The 25227-nt window shown below is 35.5% G+C and overlaps 1 protein-coding gene across 1 annotated transcript in view; it reads right to left on the bottom strand.

Moving 5' to 3' along the window:
• The window catches only part of LOC138712645 (uncharacterized), a 257211-nt gene that overhangs the window by 125333 nt on the left and 106651 nt on the right, over positions 1-25227 (bottom strand). The window contains exons 8-9 of the mRNA XM_069844613.1: positions 24409-24553; positions 20847-21762 (exon numbers count right to left, since the gene is read on the bottom strand). Of these exons, the coding sequence (XP_069700714.1) occupies positions 20847-21762; positions 24409-24553 (1061 nt within the window). The remainder of the gene's footprint in view (positions 1-20846; positions 21763-24408; positions 24554-25227) is intronic.

Raw genomic sequence — 25227 nt, 5'->3', positions numbered from 1 at the left:
GAAACTGTCTAGTAAAGGAATGGTGGACGGGAGAAGAGTACGAGGCAGAAGAAGGTAGGCCTATCAGATGATAGACGACATTAAGATTTATGGATAATATGAGGAGACTCAAAGGAAGATAGAAAATAGGAAAGATTGGAGAAAGCTGGGTTTGCAGTGAAAGACCTGCCCTTGAGAAGAACACTATGAAAGAATGAAAAATCGGAGGAGACAGCGATTCTAAAATTTTACTTCGACAGGACGTGTAACAAACTGGAAATGGTTATCAAGTAAACCGAGACAATTCGACAAGAGTTTTCAAGTATTCACAATTTAACCAAAACAATCATAAACCAATACAATAATTACATTTTTGGATGAGTTATGTCGTAGTTTACAATGCATTCTATAATATTTCGTCAACTTCTATTTATTTGCAATTATTCATCTACCTATTAATCTTCTGACAAATCACGAGGGACGCCCGCTACGTAGGACCGCAGGTCCGACGTCAGGCAAACACATATAGTTTTTAAAAATTGTTTATAATGGAAGGCGAAATTGTGGCGAGTGTTAGTGCAATGAAGAGGGAAAAGCGGGATAATCATGAGAAAACGCGTAAAACCTCGGATGCAGTGGCCACTACAATATAGCTGTAACAAGTCGGAATATTTTGCTAGAAATTTTACCGTAATCTATTTCAAAACTAGAGCACAACTCCTTATTTTACACACTGAAACAAATCCTATGCTTTTATTAATTATCATTCTAAACTGTGAAAATATGATTTATTGGAATTATTTATTACATATACATTTGTTCTTAATCCATCTTTACGCTTTACCCTTCTCATATCAACACACGACCAATTAATTCTCCATCGATTAGTCCAGAGTCCATCAATTTCCCAGCCACTAATTCTCAATCAATTGAAACAGAGTCCGTTAGTTTTCCATACATTAACCTTGAATCCATTAATTCTCCATCATTTAACTCACAAACAGTTAATTTTTCATACATTAATCCTGAATTCATTAGTTCTCTGCAACTAACCAACAGCCCATTAATTTTTCACACATTAATTCTAAATCTATTAATTCTTTACCAATTAATCCACATTTTATTTTCATTCCGTTATTTTTCAATACATTAATTCTCCATAAATTAACACATACTTCATTTATATTCCACCCATTTAATCCCAAATTCAATAATTCTCCGCCAATTAACCCACAGCTCATTTATTTTCAATTCGTTAATTATCAATACATTAATTCTACATCAATTAACCCACAGTCCATTAATTTTCCATTCGTTAATGCTTAATCCATTAATTCTCCACCATTTAACTAAAGTCAAATAATTTTAAAATTCGTTACTTATCAATATATTCATTTTACATTAATTAATCACAGTCCATTAATGTTCTATTCCTTAATCCTCAATGTATTAATTCTACACCAATTAACCCACACTCCATTACTTTTCAATCCATTAATTCTCTATGTATTAATTCTACACCAATTAACCCATAGTCCATTACTTTTCAATCTATTAATCCTGAATGTATTAATTCTAAATCAATTATCCCATGGTCCATTAATTTTCCATTCGTTAATCCTTAATCCATTAATTCTCAACCATTTAACTCAAGGCAATTAATTTTTAATTCGTTAATTATCAATGTATTAATTCTACATCAATTAACCCACAGTCCATTAATTTTCCATACGTTAATCCTCAATGTATTAATTCTACACCAATTAACCCACAATCCATTACATTTCAATTTAATAATCCTTAATGTATTAAATATACACTAATTAACCCACAGTCCATTTTCATTCCGTTAATCTTCAATTTATTAAATCTCCACCAATTAACTCAATATGCATTAATTTACCTTCAGTTAATTCTGAATACATTAATTCTCCATCAATTAACACACATTTCATTAATTTTCCATTTGTTAATACCCTATTTATTAATTCTCTACCAATTAACCAAGAGTTCATTAATTTTTCACACATTAATCCTCAAAGCATTTTCTTTACCAATTAACCCATATTCCATTTTCATTCCGTTAATCCTCAATGTGTTACTTCTGCACAAATTAATCCACAGTCCATTATTTCCATCAATTATTCCTCAATGTATTAATTCTAAACCAATGAACCCACGGTCCATTAATGTTTCATTCGTTCTCAATTCTTTAATTCTCCATCAGTTAACGCAAAGTCCGTCAATTTTATGCTACCAATTACCCACAGTCCATTAATTTTCCATCCACTAATGCTCAATGTAGTAATTCTCCATCCATTAACATCTATAGTTTAACTTGCTTGCTTGCTTTCTTTTCCTTCCTTTATTGTTAACATTACAGGTTTTTTTATTCTACATTAATGATGGAGCAAAACGTGGTGACTTTGTGAGTTCAACTATTATCTGATAATGTTATGAAATGAGGTAAAATACAAAACAATTTAGCGCACTGAGGAGTTGTCAGTTTTCAGGAGAGAGAAATGCGCCATTATACTTAAGGAATTCAACGTTCCTGAATAGAGAAAGAGACTTCTGAAAAGCAAGGTCTGAAATCATAACGTAAAGATTGGTTTATTTGCTCATAGCTACTACATTCGTACGGTTCTCAATTCGTGGGCAATATGGTATGAAGCTAATTTTCAAATTATCACTTTTATATCTCTTGCCTTTAACACTCTGTGAAGTTCTGGGAATGTTATCTGATTGACCCAGTCTCGTCCAGTCGGAGCGCGGACTTGAAATTTCTTCTGAAGTTGTTCCCTCACTTCGTCTGGCTGTGAAAATAGTTTGGAAGTAATCTCAATTTATCTCAACAGGATGGAAGGAAAGGAAAGAGAGAGAGGGAAAATGAGACACGGATAGTTGAGAGCTGAACAAACTCTTGTCACCCACCCCCCCCCCCCTCATCTTCCACAGCTCCCACTTTTGACTAAGCGCTTTCTGAGTAGAAAATCGATCTTCATTCCACATACGTGTGTGTATTTATAGGTGTTTCGACTCCATATCGTACTGGCATCGCCTGTTTGTATTGTAGGAATATATTAAGATATATGGTGCGGAGAACATGTAAAGCATAGTGCTTTGCGCCACATAGCTCTAGTTAAGAACGATCGTCTAGCTTGCCGCCATCTTTAATTAAAGTCTCTCGACGTCTGACTTGTAATGAAGTATAGTCGGATACAATTAACCTAGACTATCCAAATACTACTTAACCTACACAAGAATTAATGAAAATTTATCCACTTTGATACAAAGTATTGAAGTATTTATTAAAATTATGTGTTCTATGAAGATTAACTTCATATGTCGATGAAATTATTGGGAATCACCAGTGCGGTTTTAGGCGTAATAGATCGACTATTGATCAGATTTTTTGTATTTGACAGATATTGGAGAAAAAATGAGAGTATAAGTGTACAGTATATCAGTTATTCATAAATATCAAAAAGGCATATGACTCGGTTAAGAGAGAAATGTTATATAACATTCTTATTGACTCTAGTATTCCCCGAACTAGTTAGATTAATTAAAATGTGTCTCAGTGAAACTTACAGCAGAGTCCGTATAAGCCAGCTTCTGTCTGATGCTTTTCCAATTCACTGCGGGCTAAAGCAAGGAGATGCACTATCACCTTTACTTATTAACTTCGTTCTAGAATATGTCATTAGGAAAATTCAGGATAACAGATAGGGTTTGGAATTGAAGGGTTACCTCAGCTTCTTGTCTATGCGGATGACGTGAATATGTTAGGATAAAATCCACAAACGATTAGGGAAAACACGAGAATGTTACTTGAAGTAAGTAAAGCGATTGGTTTGGAAGTAAATCCCGAAAAGACAAAGTATATGATTACGTCTCATGACCAGTATATTGTACGAAATGAAAATATAAAAACTGGAGATTTATCCTTTGAAGTGGTGGAAAAATTCAAATATCTTGGAGCAACAGTAACAAATATAAATGACACTAGGGAGGAAATTAAACACAGAATCAATATTATTTATTATTTGTTATTATACGGTTGAGAAGTTTTGTCATCTAGTCTGCTCTCAAAAAGTCTTAAAGTTAGAATTTATAAAACAGTCACATTACCGGTTGTTCTGTATAGTTGTGAGATTTGGACTCTCATCCTAAGAGAGGAACACAGATTAAAGGTGTTTGAGAATACGTTTCTTAGGAAAATATTTGGGGCTAAGAGGGATTAAGATGCAGGAGAATGGAGAAATTTACACGACGCAGAACTGCACGCATTCTATTCCTCACCTGACATAATTAGGAACATTAAATCCAGACGTTTGAGATGGGCTGGGCATGTAGCACGCATGGGCGAATCCAGAAATGCATATAGAGTGTTAGTTGGGAGGCTGGAGGGAAAAATACCGTTGAGGAGACCGAGACGTAGATGGGAGGATAATATTAAAATGGATTTGAGGGAGGTGGGATATGATGATCTTGCTCAGGATAGGGACCGATGGCGAGCTTATGTGAGGGTGGCAATGAACCTGTGGGTTCCTTAAAAGCCATTTGTAATTAACTATGCATATGTTCTATGAAATGTTAATAGTATTGTAGACCTCATTTTCACATTTTCTGAATCAAGACCTTTTTTAATTTTTTTAGGCAACACGCACAATACGACTGTTGGTGGATACACAATAATTTTTATTGGAAATCTTTAACTCGCAGCGCTTTTATTTTAGTTTTAGTAACGACTGAAAACAACTAAAATAATAAAAACATACACGGGTGTAATGATTGATACGATGTGCCTGAATAAAGAAACAGTGGTTAGTAATATGCGGGTCTATTGAAGTAGTTCATGCTTTTAGCTAGAGTGATGGGTTCTTCTGAATGTTTCACAGCCTGAGAGAGTTCAATCCTGAGCCATTCCTTTCGTATTTTGTGTTTTTTTTTTCGAACTCCGATTCCAGGTGATTCTAGTAGTATTAACTACTTTAAACGGGAATAAATAATCGATCGAAACATCATAGGACTATGAAGCAGAATGTCCAACAGCAATAGCTAAGGATGTCGAATCCTGCCGTCGGTAATCATTCACGGTTCGAATCTCTGAAACATGAAAGAGTAAAACTGAAAATAACGACAGAAATATCGAATAGGCCTATAAGATCTTTCAGCAAACAGAATACGCTAGCATCACAGTCTATTATATACAGTCACGAAGCTTGAGTTTTGAGGGTGCTAGAAACAATAGACTGTGACGGTGCTATTTTGCATTGCCTGTAATGAGGCGATATTAGCGATCCTAGTGGTGAGCAACTACCTAATGTTTGCATATTTACTACGTATTGAGCTTCGCGACTGTATATACTACACTGTGCTGGCATGGTCCAACTCCAAGCGGGTTGTAGTCCATCTCGACTTAGACCATATAGTCTGTCACAGTCTGAATCCAACGTTTTCTTGGTCTTGCCAGGTTATGACATTCTCATGATGGTATCGTTGGCAGTGGAATATTGAAAATGTCTTGAAAAGAAGTAGATAATAAATTATGTAAAACTATGCTCTGCTTGTTCTTTAAAGATACTTTCTTATTATCCCCATTGCTTATTTGGAACAAAATAAAACAATTAATTTGAGGGATTGGAGATGACTTAGGCCTACTTATTAACGTATCGGTAATATAAGAGCAAACGACTGGATGGAACATTATCCAACGAAAAATGAGACTAGAAGAAGAGTTTGAAATATGCAAGATAATAAATAATTAACATAACAGCACAGTCTAGTATATACAGTCACGGAGCTTGAGTTGTAAGGGTGCTAGGAACAATAGGCTGTGCCAGTACTATTTCGCATTGTCTGTAATGAGGCGATATTAGCGATCCTAGTGGTTAGCAACTATCTATGGATGCATATTTACTACATATTGAGCTTCGTGACTATATATAGACTGTGATAACAGATTGACTTCACATGTTTAACACAAAATTATCGAACGAAGTCTAAAATTCGTAACATTCACGTAACGATGTCAGTGAACGTTGTACCCTCTCCTGATTCCTCTCTCGAAACCATCAAATAACTCCCACATATCTAGACCATTATTTTTCCTGCCTAAAGAAGAACACTTACACATACAATTATTCTAGGACACGACATAACTCTCCACAGATGCACATCACGCACAGCGTGGCCCGCCGAAGTGGTGTACAACTCAAAAATGGATCACAGTCCTGCCATCTAACCGCAATATGCGAAACCCGAATCACGCAAGTGAAATGGATAGACATTGGTTACACACACACACGCACCCGCACGCACGCACACACACACATACATGTCAGTAATATAATATGGCGAATCCTCGGCATCATCTCGCAAAATACGATCTCGCTATTGGTCTAGGAATTCTCGTCACAGGAGATGTCACCTTCTTGTCACCGATTACATTTCAGTCACTGCGTTCTGGCCACCGATTACATGTTAGTTACTGGCGTTCTCGTCACCGATTACATTTAACAATTTACTAAGGTTTTATTGGAACAATTTAATGAGAAGTTGTTTCCGTGGTTACGTCTATAAGTATAATGAGATTTAAATGTTATTGTAAGGTTGTCAATCTTTAAAATTTCTCTATGAAATTATTAACAATAAGTTGGACTGTGTTGGTTTATTTTATTATACATACTAGGTTCAAAAAGTTCCCGGAATTTGCTAGCATCATAGAAACAACGTACCTTAAACACTATTCTACAGCATTCCCTTCAAAATAGTTGCCTTCCGCAACAACACACTTTTGCCAACGCGTGTAGAGTTCCTGGAAGCAGGCCTGGAAGCCATTTTGTGAAACCCGTCTTAGTGCTCTCGTCGCGTTTGCGATAACCTCTTCAGCATTGAATCTCCGTCCTTTCAGATGACTTTTCAGACGGGGAAACAGAAAGTAATCAGGTGGTGAGAGATCAGGAGAGTATGGTGGGTGATCCAAAGCAGTTATGTTGTGCCTGGCAAGAAAATTCTTTACAATAATTGCGCGATGAGCAGGTGCATTGTCATGCATAAGGAACCAGTTGTTTTCTACCCACTTTTCTGGACGTTTCCTTCTCACTGCGTCCCAGAGGCGACGGAGGGTTTCTACGTACAATTCTTTTGTTACAGTACGACCTTCTGGAATGAACTCATGGTGCATGAGACCCTGAGAGTCGAAGAAAACTTCCAACATAACTTTGCTTTAAGTGTGCTTAAATGCGACAGGCTCATGTCAGTAGATTTACTGGCATGTGAAAGAACTCCTGCGGGACAAAATTCCGGCACATCCGGCGATGCTGATATAACCTCTGCAGTTGCGAGCGTCGTTAAATAAAACATAACATTTAAAATAACTTTGCCTTTGGAAGTGTCCCTAGGAAATTTTTGCTTCCGAGGAGATGTTTTCGATTTCCACTCAGATGACTGTCGTTTAGGGACTGGGTCGTACAAGTAGCACCAGTTTCATTTTGTTTAAGAAATCACCATCTTCATCAGCCATACTGATCATGTCCCCAGCAAAACACAGAACTTGATGTTTGTACTTTGCTCTGTGGACATAATTACAAAATGCGACGAACAAACAAAACACTATGATAAACAATTGCCTACAACTCAAAACCAATAATTGCCATTATCAGCAAACTTTAAGGAAATGACATCATGAATGTTACCAACAAAACAAATGTATAATATCCCTTGTTATATATTAATACGAAAAATGGTAGTAAAATTCCGGGAACTTTTTGAACCTAGTAGTATAACATTATATGCACCTAACCTTAAAACGAAATTTCGAAATTTATTTTTCATACCAAGGACAAATACTGAATCCCACAAAAATTCCCCAGTTTTCCAAATGTTACAGTTATACAATAAATTACATCCTCATCCGAATGTTGATATTTTCAATATGAATTTCTCTAGATACAGAATTATTTGTTATCATATTTTACAGAATATTGTTGTTAGTTAATTTGAAGCTACTTTCACACCTTATTTCAATTTCTCTTTTTTTTTTCTCTTATTTCTATTTTGTTTCAGTTTTTAATAAGTGTATGTTTCCTTTTCCTTGTTTATGTTTTATAAATTAATTTGTTACTCGATAACATTGTAATTGAGCTTTGTCTGTTATGATCAACAACAAATGAATAAATAAATAAAAAAACGTGTCATAATAGTAGCAAGTTTTGCCACAATGCTGAACGCCCAGATGATCAACGAATCTGCGACCTCTTGAATCCGAAATGCCTCGACTATTCAATTGAATCTAATGACTGCACATCGCGAAAACGATTTTCTTAGCACATAATAGAACAAGTTATTTTAAAGCCACTGTTAACATATCGTACTGTTCTCCATATCAGAGTGTCGGGGAACTGCACGAAGCAATTGCCTGTTAAAGAATGTTACCGAATTTTATAGGCGCTTTGCGGTACCAGCTGCGAGGCGTTAATGAAACAAAACTTCGGCTATACTGTACCTTCTCCATTCCAGAGGCTACGTAATTGCTTTCCTAATTGGCTGAGTTCATATAATTTTTTAATTGTTGCCAAAATAAATTGTCACATTCTGTCAGAGAGAACTGAAATGGAGTGTGAAACTATGTAGACCTCCGCAATTAATCCATGATGTAAGGGAAACTGGGTTAGATTTTCTGATAAATCACTGAAGCATACAATTCGCAGTATATTCTGGTTCAGTCGACCAAGGGCTAACGAGCACAACTTTAACGTTGCGTGGAAGAGATGGTAGTGGTCGTGACCTGCAATCTAGGATAGTTGTTTGTTACCAGTGTGCTGTCATGCATATTCTGAGGTGGAGGTCCGGAAACATTAATTACATACATACATTCATTACGCACACGCGCATACATACATACATACATACATACATACATACATACATACATACATACATACATACATACATACATACATACATACATACATACATACATACATACATACATACATACATACATACATACATCTTGATATATTACTTAATCATTTGTATTTGTATGTCATTTAGTACGACTTTGATATTCCACATTTTATGTCTTGTAACCCACATGTACGGTATTTTCCTATTGGTATGTTAACTGTATACTATATATCTCAAGTGAATTAATCGTCGAATTTATCTCGAGCATTTCAGGTCTTATGAATTTTGTGTGTGTGCGTGCGTCTATATTCCCCTTATGTTATGTAGCTGATTTTGATTATGTGTAATTTTCTACTTTATTTTATATTGTCCTTATATTATGTAACTGATGTTGACTATTTGTAATTTTATATTATGTAACTGATGTTGACTATTTGTAATTTTATATTATGTAACTGATGTTGACTATTTGTAATTTTCTATTATATTTTATGTAATTTCTAAGGTATCTTCTTTTGTGTTGTTTTGTTGTTATCACATAATTTTGTATTTCATGTACATTATTGAAACCTGGTTGAGTGGAAGAGAAGGCCTTATGGCCTTAACTCTGCCAGGCAAAATAAAACTACTACTACTACTACTACTACTACTACTACTACTACTACTACTACTACTACTACTACTACATACATACATACATACATACATACATACATACATACATACATACATACATTACATACAGAGTGGAAGCAAAATAATCCTGCGGATTGAAAGGGGCGCTGGGTACTCTTTTTTTTTTACTTGGTTATTTCATGAACTGTATTAACTACTGGGTTATTTAGTGTTGATGAGATTGGTGATAGCGAGACTGTATTTGACGAAGTGATGCCGAGTATTCGCCGTAGATTACCTGATATTCGCCTTACGGTTGGGGAAAACCTCTGAAAAACCCAACCAGGTAATCAGCTCAACCGAGAATCGAACCCGCGCCCAAGTGCTACTCCGGATCGGCATTTAGAGGAATCCATTTAGAGGTATCGAACCGAAACGGAATGAAGAGTCTGTTGCCGCTCACATCTAGTGGAATCGAACCGAACAGTAATTATGTGTTTTGTCATACAAAAGAGGATAATTCTGCAAAATATTTATTCATTTTTCTTCGTTCATATTAAATTGAGATTTTTTATACGTACTATTTCAGCAATAACTTTCAATAGTAAACAAATTAAGACGCCAAGAATGGATGTGGTTCATTTGTTTTTTTCACGAACTTACTATTGTACCCGAAACAAGAAATTCTGTTCCGGCACTGGAATAAATATTCTTGCTCCTGAATTCTGTTCTGGTCGATTCGACTCGACTCGATGCGCCGCTTTCTGCTATCTTCCATTTAAATACATTGTGAAGAGAAATTCTGTTCGATTCGTTTCCGTTAATTGAGAGCGGGCCTATAGTCGACTAAGCTACGCTGGTGGCAGGGTACATCTAAATGAAAAGAGAATCTATATTTCGTTTTATGCTTAAATGCACGGTTGTCTATAAAATTAAGTTGAAAATTTTAGCACTCTGGCAACATCGACGCTAACATGCTGCTCTTTTTTCTCGTAATACAGATGTAAGAGGTCAACGAACTCAAGTCTATCTATATTCCTAAGTGAACTACTTACCACCTCCCTCTCTGGCTACAACGTTGCAATGTGATCGGATTGTTAGGTGGCCTGAAATTAGCGGTTTTAAATTAAATTTACACGAGAACTATCGACGCTATTGAAATACGTCAGAGGGATAAATGGAAGGAGTTACGCAACAATAAACAATTTGAAAAAATTGAGATATTTAAACGAATTGGCTGGTTTATTTAACTCGGAAAAAATAAAGAATGCGATATCCGCATTTTGATGCTATAACTGATATGAGCGAAATTCGTTTGTTGCATAGAATTTATTTATTTATTTTGCTTGGGAGTATTCAATCAACTGTTGGTCTGTTATCAAAAAATCCGTTAGTCTTTTATTAGTGTTACTTGTGCTATTTTTTGTATTACTATGTATGTTACTATGCTTCTCGCATAAAATTGTTAATAAAAATTAGATTTATTTCAATAATCAGTATCTCGAAAACATGTTTTTGACGATTGGTCTCTTATTGCATAACTCCACAGTCGCGAAGTTCAATACGTAGTAAATATGCAAACATTAGATAGTTGCTCACCACTAGGATCGCTAATATCGCCTCATTACAGGCAATGCAAAATAGTACCGTCACAGTCTATTGTTTCTAGCACCCTCAAAACTCAAGCTTCGTGACTGTATATAGTAGACTGTGATAACTCCGTCCAAATGATACTTTGTTAGATTTTCATTGATATGGACAAAACTCACGATCCTATTCTCAACAGTTACCGAATAAGAGTGTGTTAAACAATTTGAAAAAAAAAAAAAAAAAAAAAAAAAAAAAACCTTATTTTTTTTTTTTTCTGATTGAACTATGAATTTTCCACTAATACGGTATTACACTTTTTTGTTACATACAACATGAACTATTCCCTCTGAAAACCTGCAAGGTTATTTCACTTCCGCCCTGTATATATCCATATACAGACAAATACGAAGATGGCTGAGCAGTATTTGAAATGTTTTAAAATTTTATGTTTTATTTAACGACGCTCGCAACTGCAGAGGTTATATCAGCGTCGCCGGATGTGCCGGAATTTTGTCCCGCAGGAGTTCTTTTACATGCCAGTAAATCTACTGACATGAGCCTGTCGCATTTAAGCACACTTAAATGCCATCGACCTGGCCCGGGATCGAACCCGCAACCTTGGGCATAGAAGGCCAGCGCTATACCAACTCGCCAACCAGGTCGACGTATTTGAAATGTATTTAAAATGTATTTAAAATAGCCTACATATGTATTTTGTAATTTGAAAGGGTTTTCGAACATTATTTCGTATTCATTCATTCATTCATTCATGCATTCATTCATAATTTATTGTTTTCTGCCCAGAGATAGATATTTTACTGCAAGACCGGCATTCTACAATCTTCGCTATTATTTTCCTTCCTCTTAGTCCCTGCGTATGATTGCAGCGCGTTCATAATGCCTGCATACGTTTCAATTGCAACATCCGCAAATACGACCACATTACACCTTCCCTTGAAACGCTCCAATGGGTAAGATTACAGGACCGAAGATATATCCACTCACTAATTTTCCTATAATCGCATCATCATTACTTCTTCGCCTAACTATCTCTCGGTGCGTTTTAATTTCTTATCCTCTTATCACAGCATGGGTACTCGTTCTAAAAATGACCCTTTATTATCTATGCCTTGCCATAAAACAGCTCACTATTCTTCCTCTTTCACAGTATCAGCAATTCGTTTCTGGAACTCCCTACCCAGCTCCCTCAGGAACTGTCGAACGATATTGAAATTTAAAAGTGAATTGTTTAAGCACGTGACCAGCATTCAGGTTTAATTCTCCTTTTTGTGTATATGTGTATATATGTAATTTTCCTCAGTGTTGTATAGTTATAATTTACATTTGAATTTGTTATTCTTGTAATTTGTAATATTGGTTCACTTACCGCTTGCATATTCATTGAGTGTAACTTCTAGCCTTATATTATTTTGTGATTATTATTTAGTATGTTCGCATTATTTTACTCGACTTGTGCTTGTATAACTATATAAATTTTTATTAGTGTTCTTTAAATATTAGTCTGTAAAATTGTATCAGCTTCTTTTGTTTCAGGCTAAGTGGAAGAGAAGGCCTAATGGCCTTAACTTCGCCAGAATAAATAAATAAATAGATAGAATAAATAGATATGATCTAGAGATGAATAAAACTAACTGCCGCTCTCGCTCGCTGTGTTCGTTGCATTTGTCTTTCGAGTCTCGTCTCGTCATTCTCGTGCGCTTAAAGTCTCGCTCATCATTCTTGAAATAGCATTTGGTCGGCGTGGAAAGATTTCGTAACTTTGAATAACATACATAATTGAAATAAATAACATTATAAATGTTTAAATGGCACAAAAAAGACAAAACAGAACAGTATCTTAGTTATCAAAATGTTCTGGTTCTATTACATGATATTACCTACGGTTATATACATAGAAAAAAAAAATTCTCAAATAAATTTGCATTTCTAAGAAACATAAAATATGGCATTAAAATCTTTTTACTTGATATTCCACACTTGATCTCAAACATATGTAAATAAAAATCCTAGCCTTTTAATAAGGGCCTAGTAATTAAATAAAGGCTGGGGAACGGATTATTGTACACTGATAGGTAGAGACGATGTTTCAAATAGGCTACTTGATTGTTTATACATATATAACAGTTGCCAAATTAGATGAAAGTTCAGTCAGGTTTAAACAACTCTGGCGATCCAAGGCTGCTTGATGTTCGGGACTTCGGGAGTGATCAATCTCGACGTCTCGGAAGACTCACAAGCAGTCTTCACATCAACAACGCGACGTGTACAACATTGTCGTGGGGGTTTTCGGCTTTGCGGGCGCTGTTAGTCCTGCTTTCTCGATCGTTAATCATCTCTAGTATGATCCATATAATATATTAATGTCGTATATCATCTGACATCTTCTTCAGCTCCGAAATTTTCTTCCATTCACCATTCCTTCCAGTATACAGTGAAATTTCCGTATAACGATAAACCACTCTATTGCGATTAAAAATATAGTTCCCAGCATAAAATGTATTCCTTAAATGTAAAAATTCTCCCGATATAACGATATCTTGTATTTCGATATATCTCTACTGAACGATACACTTTAATGTTTCCCAGTGTAGTATTTTCTGTCTCTATTACGATAAAGCCCGGTAAAATGAAATGCTTGTCGCTAAACCATACAATAAGGTATGTGATCTTACTTGATGAGGGATCTCAGTTTAACTGATCACTGCATATTTACTTTGGATACCCTTTCTTCCCCTGGATCTGGAGGAACAAGTCACTTCAACTGTAACTCCAGGAAAGGCAGTATCGGTAACAGCGTGTGAATCACTTCAACAGTTCCTATCTAATATTGGTGACGTTCCAGAAGAGTATTTAGTGTCTTTGGATTTAATAAGGTCTTTATGTGTGTCAATTTCCGTGAAGAGAGATCCGAAACAAACTGACATAAGTGATTTCTTTTTAAAAATGTAGGACAGTACAATGAGCAGCTTGTGAATCATTTCAACAGTTCCTATCCAGTGTTAGTGATGTTCCAGAAGAGTATTTAGTGTCTTTGGATTTAATAAGGTCTTTATGTGTGTCAATTTCCGTGAAGAGAGCTCCGAAACAAATTGACATACGTGATTTCTTTAAAAAAATGTAGGACAGTACAAAGGGCAGCATGTGAATCACTTCAAAAGTTCATAACTAGTGTTATTGATGTTCCAGAAGAGAATTTAATGTCTTTGGATTTAATAAAATTTTATGTGTGTCAATTTCCGTGAAGAGAGCTCCGAAACAAACTGACATAAGTGATTTCTTCTTCTAAAAAAATGTAGAACAGTACAATGGGGAGCGTGTGAATCACTTCAACAATTCCTATCTAGTGTTAGTGATGTTCCAGAAGAGTATTAATAAGGTTTTTATGTGTGTCAATTTCCGTGAAGAGAGCTTCCTAAACAAACTCACAAAATTGATTTCTTTAAAAAAAATGTAGGACAGTACTATGGGAAGCGTGTGAATCACTCCAACAGTTCCTATTTAGTGTTAGTGATGTTCCAGAAGGGTATTTAGTGTCTTTGGATTTAATAAGGTCTTTATGTGTGTCAATTTCCGTGAAGAGAGCTCCGAAACAAATTGACATACGTGATTTCTTTCAAAAAATGTAGGACAGTACAAAGGGCAGCGTGTGAATCACTTCAAAAGTTCATATCTAGTGTTATTGATGTTCCAGAAGAGAATTTAGTGTCTTTGGATTTAATAAAGTTTTATGTGTGTCAATTTCCGTGAAGAGAGCTCCGAAACAAATTGACATACGTGATTTCTTTCAAAAAATGTAGGACAGTACAAAGGGCAGCGTGTGAATCACTTCAAAAGTTCATATCTAGTGTTATTGATGTTCCAGAAGAGAATTTAGTGTCTTTGGATTTAATAAAGTTTTATGTGTATCAATTTCCGTGAAGAGAGCTCCGAAACAAACTGACATAAGTGATTTCTTCTAAAAAAAATGTAGAACAGTACAATGGGGAGCGTGTGAATCACTTCAACAATTCCTATCTAGTGTTAGTGATGTTCCAGAAGAGTATTAATAAGGTTTTTATGTGTGTCAATTTCCGTGAAGAGAGCTTCCTAAACAAACTGACAAAATTGATTTCTTTCAAAAAATGTAGGACAGTACTATGGGCAGCGTGTGAATCACTCCAACAGTTCCTATTTAGTGTTAGTGATGTTCCAGAAGGGTATTTAGTGTCTTTGGATTTAATAAAGTTTTTATGTGTGTCAATTTTCGTGAATAGAGCTCCGAAACAAACTGACATAAGTGATTTCTTTTTTAAAATGTAGGACAGTACAATGGGCAGCGTGTGAATCACTTCAACAGTTCCTATCTAGTGTTAGTTAAGTTCCAGAAGAGTATTTAGTGTCTTTGGATTTAATAAGATTTTTGTGTGTGTAAATTTCCGTCAAGACAAACTCTGAAACAAACTGACATAACTTAAGTGATTTCTTTAAAAAAATGTAGGCCAGTCAATGGGCAGCATATTAAGAGGGTTTCACTGATAATAATTTTAATACTTTATACTATAATATATGCACCAAGCAAGCTGATTACAAAACCTTTTGCCAATTAAACTCTTATTTTTAAAACTCTCCTTATAACAATACGTCTCTTTATAACGATATTTTTCTTTGTTCCCCTAAATATCGCTATAGAGAGTTTTGACTACATGTGTTATTTAAATACACAAAATTGATGTATTTTATATATAAAATACTAAAAAGACATTATTTTCTTTTTAGCTTTTCTCTTGTGGCATTTAAAGTTTCTCCCTCTGGTTACTATGGCCCACATTATTTCCCCTTAAAAAACTTACTAAGTTTTGTGATACCGATAAGTTCACTGTCAAAGATTTAAAGCAATGTTTGATCTGGTCCCAGGAGCAAATGAAGCTATTCCGCAGATCGCTTCCACCCATCACTTCAGATGAGATGGCTAAACCACACTGCTTCGCCAAATGACAAGAAGAGGATATTGAATCAGCTGAACATTTCTCTTCTATAGAGTAATTCAAAGTTCCGTTTGGTAAATAAATTCGAAATAAATCAAATACGTTCCTTGAAGGTTATATTTCACCACTACAGTGCCTCAGAGCGCACAAAGTTCACTGATGTAATAAAAAAACATGTTTGAAATTTAATAAGCCACTAGCCATCTCTCCCAACATGTGTGAGTGAGATGGCCATAGGATATGGGAATAGATGACCACCATTATTTTTAAGTAAATCCATAACAAATTTTTGTAATACAATGAGGTTTCATGCAATGGACACACAAATATAGTGTCTAAGTGCATAATTATGATCGTTTGAAATTTTTCAAAAACTTGATTTTTTGTTTTTTCCTCTTTTAGTGAATTTTCCTTAAAAAAACACAGAAATAAATTGAAACGCTTATGAACATGTTATAATAATAATAATAATAATAATCATCATCATCATCATAATCATCCTTGCCCGTTACGGTCTCTTGCCAACGCTTGAACGGTCTGCCCACAGGATGGTAATTTAAAATTTGGCGTGGAATTCTAGAACGAGGCATTCTGATAACATGTGATCTCCAGTTTTGTCTGTATTTCGGTAGGTATTTCGTAATAGGTTCAATTTGCAATTCTTTCACAACGTCAAAATTTCTAATCTGATCCATTCTCATTTCTGCCGCCGTTAATGTTTGTGAATCAATATTACATATCGTCCAAGCTTCACTACCAAAACAGAGTACAGGTCTGGCCAATGTTTTATAAATTCTGGTGCGCGTGTGTTTTTGTACTAAAGTTGGTTGGAATATCTGATTAATTATTCTCATTGCTCTGTTGAATTTAATAATTTTCTCATTCAAATCCTTTTCTTCTTCATATGAAATTTGGTAACCGAGATAACTAAAATTTTTTACTTGTTCGATGATCTTATTGATGCAAATTTTGCTACGGACTAGTTCCTTTCCTGAAAAAGCCATCACTTTATATTTGTCAGTTGAAATTGCCATATTGAAACTTTCTGCCATTTGATTAAAGTTGTAAACCAAACGTTGTAAATTATCTTCTGAAGTTGCCATAAACACAGTAGGCTATCATCAGCAAATAATAAGATATCTATTTGGGACAAACGACTTATCGATATACTGCCATGTGGTTTCAATCTCCATTCCTTAATAATGTGAATCATGTATATTATAAATAATAGACGAGATAAATTACAACCCTGTCTCACTCATTGATTTATTCGTTTCCATTTTTAATATTTGTTTTCAATCCTAACCTGTATAAGATTATTATTATTATTATTATTATTATTATTATTATTATTATTATAAATATTGTAAATAGCTGTTATTAATTGATTTGGAATACCATCATGTGCTAAAATATTCAATAATTTGTTTCTATCTACTCTGTCGAAGGCTTTCTTCATATCAATAAATGCCAGATGGGTGTCAATATTAAATTCTCTATGTTTAATAATAATAATAATAATAATAATAATAATAATAATAATAATAATAATAATAATCCGAAGCACGACAGCCCATGAAGGACCATGATCGAGCAGCCGGTTGCTGGCCTCACGTCCACATTCTGAAACAGAGGTGGACGATCATCCAACCAGAATGGAGGTATCGTGTGGTTAGCACGATGATCCCCCCCAGTCGTTATAGCTGACTTTCGTAACCGAATTTCGCTACCTACAATAGCTACCCACGATTCTGGGTGGACACCGGTCCCATGCACTGGCCGAAATTTCATGAGAAAATTTATTCTCCCTTGTGGACTCCAATCAGCGCGAATTCCTTACCGCGAGTCCTAGGCAGGATGCCTTAGACCATGACGCTACGGTGCGGGACCTTATAAACATGTTATTGAAACAAAATCCTAAAAGGTCAAAGTAACAGTATCTTTTCCAGTTCGTTTCCGAGATAGGAAGTGTTGTCTCAGACGTCAGAGAATATTGTCAAGTTCTTCAGCAAAACTGTAAGCGAACTAGAAACATCGGTCCTTGTAAGGGTAAAACCATGTTTCTGCATTTTTAATATGGCAAACAAACCTACATCCAATGTTATTGCCTATGTGCCACTTGGTCCCATTGCACCCTTTCTAGAATTTCCTGTTTTAACTCTTATTTCCAAGGCTTTTCTTGGAATATTGAAATGTTAAGTTGATCGTTATTATAAATTGAAATATAGCTCTGAATTTGTCTATATTTACAGATTTTCTTTTTTTGTTTTTGTTATTTTTGGTATTTTGAATTTACTTGCAAAAATTGGAAGTTTTCAGATTTTTTCTTTAAATTTTTAGAATTTTTAATGCTTTCCGCTCACTTTTTCATAGCGTTTTAATTTATGGGACAAAAATCGGAGATTTCTGGAATGTTTTCTTCTTGAAATGACAGAACGAGTACTTATAGATATTTACCCAACCTCTCACATTCATTTCATCATGAAAAAACTCAACGCTAATCAAACGTCAGTTCTGTGTGTGATGCGTAATGAGATCGAAGTTTCAATAGCCTGTGTCTTTGCTTATTTATCTGCAGACTTATATTCTACTGTTCTATTTCACGACAATGTTATTCCTAACAGCAAGATCTCATACTCCAAATAGGCTGCCAATTTACCATGAGAGTAAGAGTCAGTGGCCAACCAACCAATATTAAAGATATCTAAATAAAATTAATATTACCTTGACTATTACACTTTTACTACGTCACACTACTTTTGACCAATAAAACGGTACGAAAGGACGTCTTTCAAGCAATCATGGCTGCTTATCGCACAATTTTATCGCGTCCCTAGCATTTGTTTATTTTTATCGCTACCCTAGCATTTGTTTCTTTGTTTGCCAACATTTCAAACTACACTGGTCTGGACGTCAAGAAAACAGAAAATTACAAACCTCTCCAGTCGATGCACAGCAGTTTCAAATATGACTCGCATTGGCATTCAAGAACAAGAATTAATAAAGATCACTGGTCATAGCTATGCATCTTCCCTCAATCCCTATTTACAAATATGAAGAGCACCATTCGGAAATCCTGAATACGTTGAGGAATACACCATGTACATCAACGAGTTCCACTTCTTTTACGCACACGTCCAATAGAACATATTAAGACACTGGAAAAGATTCAAAAACGGGCTCTCAAGTGTTGTCGGAAAAATTCACCATTAAAATGGGACACACTCACGGATAGGAGAATGCGAATTCGATTATGCGCACTGTTCAAAACATACAGAGGTGAGCCTGCCTGGAGAGAAATAAAAAATAGGTTGCAGCTGCCAAATTACTCTTCAAGGAACGACCACTCATATAAATTCAGGGAAAGAAGACAGAGGACGAACACTGGAAAGTTTTCTTTTCTCAATCGTACTATCAGGGACTGGAATGCTTTACCTGCAGACTTACTAAAGGCTTTACCAACAACCAAAAATGTATTTAAAAATAGGCTTAAGGACCTTACTAATAGACGGTAATTATACACAGTATTTAAAGGTTGTAAATGATATGTTGTTATTGAAGTCTTGTATCAGTGAAGAATTATGTTGTGTCAGTGAAGTGTGTTGTGTAAGTGAAACGTGTTCCTGACAGTGAAGCTTTATAGTTTATAGTGGCAGTGCAAAGTATTTGAACAGTGAAATGTTTTTGAAGTGTTAGTGAAATCAGGATAGAATCAGTGAAATGTGTCGTAGTTCCAGTGCAGTGATTGAGTTGACAGCGAAATAAGTGTAATGTTGAAAGGTTCTTGTGCAGATATGAACATATCACAATCATGGGTTTTAGTTCGATCTTAGTTTTAAGATACAAATTAGACTTATTTCAAATGTTATTTTAAGTGATCGTTTCATTTAATTTAGGATATTCCCTGTTATTATTATTATTATTATTATTATTATTAGTATTAATTATTAGTATTATTAATTGTATTTTTAATTAATAAGTTTATTATTGTCATTATTGAGTGTAATTAGTTACCACTGCCACCGGGTATATACCCATTGCAGTGTGAATAAATACATACACAATATAACAACTGGACTACCAACCACTAAAACATTCACATTTGAAAATTGTACTTTCAATAATTATTCCTTTTAAAATTATTCATTTTTATTTTTTATGTCATCATCGTTAATTAAAATTTTTCTTGTTTATTTCATCATCCCTAATTAAAACTTTTCTAACACTTGTTTATATTATTATGCTATGTTATAGCTTATGGGTAGTCACGTATCAGAGATTGTTTAATACTAAGATTTATTGAAAATCATGTGTCAAGTGACGTTGATTACTGGGATCCGGATAATTGAAGTGGAATGCAACTGTTTTAATAAAAATGAAATTGAATCAACAAAGCCTTCTTGATTAGTAACCGTCTACAGAGTTCAATGAAGATTCCATAGTTGGCACACCTGATAGCATCACATAATCATAACATACCACTGCCATTTAGCATGCATCTAGCGTAATATTTGTAATGTTGAGATGGTACAATAATACTTTAGAAGACAGTTGTATTTTTTTGTATTTTCGTAAGTCAATATTTTATTGTATTGGAGTGCTTGGTTACTTCTAATCTTTATACTTATACTTTCTTCTAATCGTGTAATAGTTAATTAAATCCCACACGAGTTTTTATTTTCTCTAGCTAAATCGAAACCTCTAGTGAGATTACTGTTGATAAAACAAATATTAAAGGCATCAAAATAAAATTAACATTACCTTGATAAAGCAGGTTTCTCGGTTGTTGCGCTAGCAATGAAGGCAGTGTGACTGTGGCCCCTCTGGACAAGGTTGCTTTCTTCATCTTGAGCGTGTTAGAGGCACTTTTATTGCGGCTGTATGTGGATTTAGTGCTGCTGAAGGTCGAGTATCTACTCTCAGGTACTTGTAGATGTTCCACAGACGAAGGTAGACATATATTATGTCTGACAACTTTACCGTCGTCTGGCGTGAACACTAGTTGTAATCCAACTTCAGGTTGACAGGTGATGTCAGAACATCCTAGGTACTCTGCCATGTCCAACATATTTTCGGCCCACACCCAACCCTTGCCAACTGCGTCAACTAGTGCTGTGCTGGGACTCGCTTCGGAGTTTATCACTAAACGACAGTAAGATCCCAGAACTCGCATCTCGTTTCCGTGATCTTCATTTTGTCTCCGATTCCACTCTTCGAGATGCCAGCCATTTTCATGAGACGCCGCAAACAGACGGTTGAGGTAAGGTCTCAGAACTGGAGCAAGATGTTTCTTGTCCTCGTCTAATCCACGATACAACCACTTCAAAACATGACGCACCAACACAGAATCATCTGACAGATCCGCATTTGAAGTTTCGATATCTCGACGGACAGAATCGACTAGTATGATTACGGATGCATCGAAGTTGTTTCTAATCTTGTTGCCACTGTCGACTTTAGTTCCCAAGTTCCTACGGACAGTTTTCTTGGAGGCGCTTCGTTTTCTACATCGGCCGCCTGTGGAAGGCATGCTCCCCATGTCCCCCAATGCTAACTCTTTGGCCTGCTCCAGTATTGCTGTGAGAAGGTAAATGAGATCCTCAACAGGATCTTCTTGTTGTATAGTAGCGCTGGAAGTCTGCAGGTGTCCCGGGAACCATGCCGGAGAGCTCTGATTCTGAAATACGAGTAACATAAAGAAATCTATTAACAGTAGTAAATAAACGAATAATAAACTAACCCCTAAGAAGTTGTAGCCTTAGCTATGAATTCTGTCTTTCTATGACTAAACTGATGATATCACCGCGCTTCTAGGTTCTTCTGATGAATTCATAAAGATGGGTATAAAGCAGTGATCTCCAAAAGCTGTGTCGCAACACATGCCCCTGCCTTCACTCAAGCACAACCATGACATCATATCCCCACCCTCTGTTTACAGCCATCACTTCGATATAAGTAAAGACATTTACCAGCAGCGGACGTACGCATGTAATATTACAAGTGTGTAGGATAATATGTTTCGATGTCTTTTCGAAAACAGATAGTAAGTAAAAACTTAATTTTAAGGAGCATGGAAGGAAAAGTATTTATTTTGTGCAGATGGCAAAAATATGAGATACTTAATTTGTTGTAAAATTTTAAATGAAGTATAAAAGAACAATGTACGTTGTCATTATTTTTCTTGTTATGAAGACTACCACGCCCTTACCTGTAACTTGAATAATAAACGAACAATAAAAAGTAACGGCTTCTCTGTCTTAATCTGGGTAAAATACTTCGACGATTTTTTTCGACGTATGTAATATAATTTGAATATTTCATTAATAAATAAACAATAAAAGATATTGGCTTCTACGTTGCAATCGGTGTAAAATACTTCCACGTTTTTTTTTTCTACGTATAAGTGTAATTTGAATAGTTCATTAATAAATAAACAATAAAAAAACATCGGCTTCTATGTCTTAATCAGAGTAAAATACTACAACTTTTTTTATATATGTAGTGCAATTTACAACTTCGTGACCAGCGTGGTACGTTTTTTTAATTTCAAATATCTGCTGATATAAAGTACACGCTCTTTCTTTGGTAAATAAGAAAATTAATTTATTTTATTTTATTAATAATACAAAAATAATTAATAGGAGGATAAAAAATTAACATGTAAAAAGTGTGTATAGTTAATAGTACAAGAATATTATATTGCTTTCGTTGTTTTGGTCACAGTCCGTCTCTGCATTGTTATTCACTGTATTACCTGAGGAGATACCCACTCCACCCCTCTCCCTGCGATAATGGTGTGCGGGTTGCATTTCTATTATGCCACAATTTCGTGGTGTTTGGCAACCACTGGTATAAAGTGAAAATTAGAGCTTCAAATACTAGATGAGACAAAAGCGTGTTTCAATGTGAACTCAATAATAAATATCTCTAAAAATAATGCAAAGAAATGTAACGAGTTCAGGACTACCACCCTGATATCGCACTCGGCGAAGATTCTTCTGCGAATTCTGAATCGACGTTTATATTCTAAGATGGAAGAACAGTTGGAAGAAGAGTACTTTGGCTTCAGGAAAGGAAAAGGTACGAGAGATCCAATTAGACTGCTACGAACAATCGGAGAAAGATACGTAGAGAAGAATAAAAAAAAGTGTATACAGTATAGTAATTGTGGACCTAGAAAAGGCGTTTGACAGAGTGGATTTGAATAAAATGATGGGGATCCTAAGGAAAATTGGCATGGATTGGAAAGAGAGGAGGCTGTTCAGTAACCTTTATATGAAACAACGAGTCAAAGTCAGGATAGCAGAAGAAATGTCAGAAGGAAGAAAAAGAGGGAGAGAAGTACAAGGATGCCCTTTATCACTTACTCTGTTCAATGTTTACTTGGAGTATTTAGTGAAGAACTGTTTTCAAAACATGGGAGGAGTGACAGTAGGAGGAAGAAGAATAAAGTGTATAAGATTTGCTGATGATATGGCGTTGTTAGCAGAAGAAGAAATGATACTAAGAGATATGCTATTTAAGCTATATGACAGCTACGAGCAGTATGAGATGAAGATAAATGCCAACAAGACGAAGACCATGGTCATAGGAAGAAAAGTAAAGAAGGTAAACTTGTGAATTCTAAATGAGGCAGTAGAGCAAGCGAACAGCTTCAAATACTTGGAGTGTACTATAAGCAGTAATATGAGCTGCTGCCAAGAAGTCAAAAGGAGAATAGCAATGGCAAAGGAAGATTTTATAGAAAAAGGAGCATCTTGTGCGGACCTCTGGAGAAAGAACCAAGGAAGAGACCAGTTAAATGCTTTGTATGGAGTGTAGCATTGTATGGGGCAGAAACATGGACATTACGACGAAGAGAAGCGAAAAGAAGCATTTGAAATGTGGATGTGGAGAAGGATGGAGCGTGTGAAATGGACAGACAGTAAGAAACGAAGCTGTGTTGGAAAGAGTGGATGAAGAAAGAATGATGCTGAAACTGATCAGGAAGAAGAAGAGGAATTGGCTGAGTCATTGGTTGAGAAGGAACTGCCTACTGAAGAATGCACTGGAAGGAATGGTGGACGGGAGAAGAGTTCGTGGCAGAAGAAGATATCAGATAATAGACGATATTAAGATATATGGATCATATGCGGAGTAAAAGAGGAAGGCATAAAATAGGAAAGACTGGAGAATGCTGGGTTTGTAGTGAATGACCTGCCCTTGGACAGAACACTATGGATGGATGAATGAATAATATAATATTCATAAAAGAATTGCATGTTATTGCACGTGAAGTAGTTTTCTCTCCACATTCTTGGACAAAAAATACTACAATGCGTACCTGAAGTGTGAGTTGTCGCACTCGTAGCATTTCCCGGAAGAGCTGAGCTATGTAATCCAGTTGCCTCGGTGTGTACTGTGTCGCTCCTGCAGTTGTGTATGTTACGGGACCATTTGTCGTAGCTCCGAAACTCAATCTTCTAGACCTTTAAAAAGCAAAACATTATGTATTAGCAGTTCATATAACATAGTACGTTACTCTTCAAATGGATAATAAAAATAATGAAAATTTTATTCTAGGATTATGTTGTAAACTACAGTTAAGTGCCCTGTTTGGCACACCCGCATATTAAAACGTCTCGTATTATTGATTCATTCTTTCTGGGGACCTACCATACAGCGTTAATAAGCATACGTTTTTGTAAATGCCATACGCTAGTTAGGCTACTGACTTTCTCTGCCACTACATTAGAGGTCACCAGTTGAGGTTACTGAAAGTATTACGGGAAGACTGTCTTCCTCATTTTTATAGAATGTTCCAGCTTAAGAAGAAAGCATTGGTCTTATGGGTCTTGGCTAGTAGATAGATTATTGATGCATAATAAATTATACAGTACAAACTCATGTACACAAGATTCTTCACACGAGCCCGTACGGCCATTCGTGCTATAACTATGCACAGTTTTTTTCTCTCTCTCTCTTTTCATATCTTGGCTAGTACACTGTTGCCGCAAGATGCCTCCATTAGTAGAACGAGTGAGGTATAGTATCTCTATCTCACTGTCTTACTAATATGTACAGTGTTCAAGCAAGTTTATCGCACAACATAGGTACGTTGAGTCCGTTCAAATGATAAATAAACCTATTAATGAAATACATT

Source organism: Periplaneta americana, chromosome 13 (assembly GCF_040183065.1).
Source record: "Periplaneta americana isolate PAMFEO1 chromosome 13, P.americana_PAMFEO1_priV1, whole genome shotgun sequence".
Lineage (NCBI taxonomy): Eukaryota > Metazoa > Arthropoda > Insecta > Blattodea > Blattidae > Periplaneta > Periplaneta americana.
Note: the sequence above shows the minus strand (reverse complement) of the source record. Positions and strands in the feature narration are given on the sequence as shown.